The sequence below is a fragment of the Protomyctophum bolini genome, assembly GCF_963924005.1.
Source record: "Protomyctophum bolini genome assembly, chromosome: 4".
In the NCBI taxonomy this organism is placed as follows: Eukaryota; Metazoa; Chordata; class Actinopteri; order Myctophiformes; family Myctophidae; genus Protomyctophum; species Protomyctophum bolini.
In genome coordinates, this window is record NC_137865.1 from 8,396,609 (window position 1) to 8,399,619 (window position 3,011).

Genomic DNA, 3,011 nt, shown 5'->3' on the forward strand with positions numbered 1-3,011 from the left:
AGTATGTCTCACAGAGATTCTTTCTCACAGATATATTCCCCTTCTTCCATTGATCTTCAAGAATCTGCACCCATCGGCTACAGAGACTCAACTTGACTCCCTGAGTAGAGCACGCCTTCACCTCTAACGGTTTTGTTGTTCTGAACTTTGTATTAGTGTGATTATGAGAATGTTAATACGCGCACGCGTGCATGCATGCGTGTGTGTGTGCACTGTGCACGTGCGTGCGGGATACAGTATGTGTACTTCAATGCTTGAATATTCGATTCTTTTACATTTTTATTATTATATTGTCAAGTCCAAAGGCCCCTTATAATTTCCATAAGAATTCCGCCCTTTTAGCAGTTTTGGCAGTTCTGTGCTATGCCATTCTTCACGAAATTCGGCAATATGGTAGAGGGCTCTGAGAATCCCTGAGGAACTGAAGCTCACGGTCAATCGTCAAAAGACCTCTGACCTTTAAGCCCAAACCAACCACACCAATGCAAAAACCGTCTCGTCCCGTCTCGACCCTTTGGTTCCATTTGTACACACTCGTACAGAGTTAAATTAACATTTATTTTACATTAGGAATTGGGGTTCCCATAGATAGAAATGCCATTAAATGGGGACCCGTAGCCTAATACATGTCAAACTGGGGGGTCCTTGAAATTAAACGGGGTGACAATCACTGCTAGAGCCGTAGAAATCTTCTCTTATGGGGGTCCTTGGAATATCTGTTCAAATGGGGGTCTGCGGGGGCTGTGTCAATTTGGGGGTCCTTGACATGAAAAGGTTTGGGAACTACTACTTTAGATCTCCCAATAAGTAAATGTTATGATTTGCTCGATCCACCTTTTCAGCCTTTTTTCGGCCACTTCAAATAAATCACATTTCCGTACATGCATGCGAAGTCTGACTCTGGTTGACAGACAACCCCTTCAGCCAATCAGTGTATAACAAAGAAAGCCGACGTCATCTCAAGTCTACCAACACCAAAAAGTCCAGCAGTGGATGGCTACTTTCTCCTGATTTGCTGGCCTTTTGCCACCTACCTGAAAATGTAGTTTCTGTTTATTAAAGAGCTGGAGAGACAGGGAGACCCGTTATTGAACAAACAATAAAACATTGCTATAGAGTCTCTAGCAATGATTACTATCATCACAATATAGTGTTTTTACCTTTTAACAAAAAACTTTTTGTTTTAACCACAAAATATCACTTTTACCCTTTACCTTTAACCGCAGGCTTTGTTCAGCCTGCTACAGGTAAATCCAATTTGTTTCTCAAATCTAATCTTTAGTGTCCACACTGTTATTAAATGTATTTGGGGCTGTTTGGAGTTGGCATAGCCATTTTCATTAATTTACAGTACCACTCACTTGGTCTGAGAAAAGGGTGCCCCCCGCCTTTCACACTTCCTGGCTACAAAATATGTATTGCCAAAAACAATCTGCCTCCTTAATTTCTGTTTTTGGTATCAGTGGGGTCTGGCATCATGTCTTTGGGGCTGTTTGGAGTTGGCATTGGTAGACCTATTGTACTTGTATTATATTTGTACGCCATTTCTTATGTGAATATTAGGAACGAATCCTGAAATGCGAGTTAAAATGAAGAGTATATAGACTATAGACACTTGAATCCTAATAGTGCTGTATCTTGTTTGCTGTATGCAGTTCTCTTATGCATCCAATAACAGATCAACTCATTCTCAAGCAGTACGTATTTTTAGTTTTACTTCATTCAGCACTAGTGTACAGGCAGTCATGCTGTGTTTGTTTGTCTATTGTGTTAGTTAACACTGTGAGTAGGCTAGTTCCACTTCCACTTCCACCACTGGTGGCCTATCACTGATAGTGCAATGTCATGTTAGACATGATGACCAAAGGGCTGTGTTTATTCTACACTTAACCTCTGACTTCTCATCTGTCACCTCTGACGTCAGCGACGTGTGTGTGTGTGTGTGTGTGTGTGTGTGTGTGTGTGTGTGTGTGTGTGTGCGTGTGTGTGTGTGTGTGTGTGTGTGTGTTGGTGTGTGTGTGTGTGTGTGTGTGTGTGTGTGTGTGTGTGTGCATGCACATGTACTTAGTAGCTTATACTTTACACTGGTGTAAAGTTGGCTAGGCTATTGAATTGATAGATTGTCATTCACAGTAGGCTATGTAGAATGGGCAGAGATTGGGTAGGCTACATTTCAAACGAAAGCACAAGTCAATACAAAAACTGCTATGAGGATACACCTATAAAAATTAAAAAACACTTGACTTGTTTACATCAGGGTCCTCGAACATCCATTTTCAATTAATAAGAACATTTAAAGACGCACAAATATACACTTGATATAAAATTGGAAATGTTTTGTTTGTGTAATTGTATAGGCATATTTGTTGTGTTGTCCCCTTTCATATGGACCTATTAGAGTCTTAAATAAATATCGACATTTTATTCTTTGCATCACGTGACGTGACTGTAATAAATAATTGTCTGTTCTTCCAGAGTAGAGAACAATTGATGATGATAATCCCTCGGAGTGGGAGGGAACCCGAGTAAAAACAGCGTGATGACGCAACACGCACAGCCTCTGCCTCAGAAGCCCGTCCCACATCCTGAATGAAGAGAGAGAAACCGCTATCCAATAATATTCTGACCTGGAGAGTGTGTGAAGTGAACGGTCAACGAACGGTACGTAGCATTGTTTTATACTAGTACAGCTAGCTGCTCCATATGGCACCTCTGACAAACCCCACACACTGAAAAGAAAACAAAGACATGTCGAGAAGGAGATAACATCCAGCCATGTCTCTGCCTGCCTGCCTGTCTGTGATGGAGACACCTCAGCCACAACAACAGCCGAAGCTTCTATCGTCTCAGCTGCAGCTGAAGAGCAGCGTCTTCGCCGTCACCCTGAGCCGCGGAGCGCTGTCCTGGAAGGAGCTGCCGCCGTCCGCCGGCAAGAAGCGACGGCTCTCCGGGGGACTCCACCTCCCGTTCAAACTCAGTGAGTTATTGTTGGTGTGATGTGATGGTTATTG

At 42.6% G+C, this 3,011-nt stretch overlaps 1 protein-coding gene across 2 annotated transcripts in view; it reads left to right on the plus strand.

Annotated features, from left to right (window-relative positions):
• Positions 1-2,630: 2,630 nt before the first annotated feature.
• Positions 2,631-3,011, plus strand: part of cerk (ceramide kinase) — a 38,571-nt gene continuing 38,190 nt past the window's right edge. For both annotated transcript variants that reach the window (XM_080761603.1, XM_080761604.1), the window contains exon 1: positions 2,631-2,977. In XM_080761603.1, the coding sequence (XP_080617729.1) occupies positions 2,776-2,977 (202 nt within the window). In that variant the 5' untranslated portion in view covers positions 2,631-2,775. The remainder of the gene's footprint in view (positions 2,978-3,011) is intronic.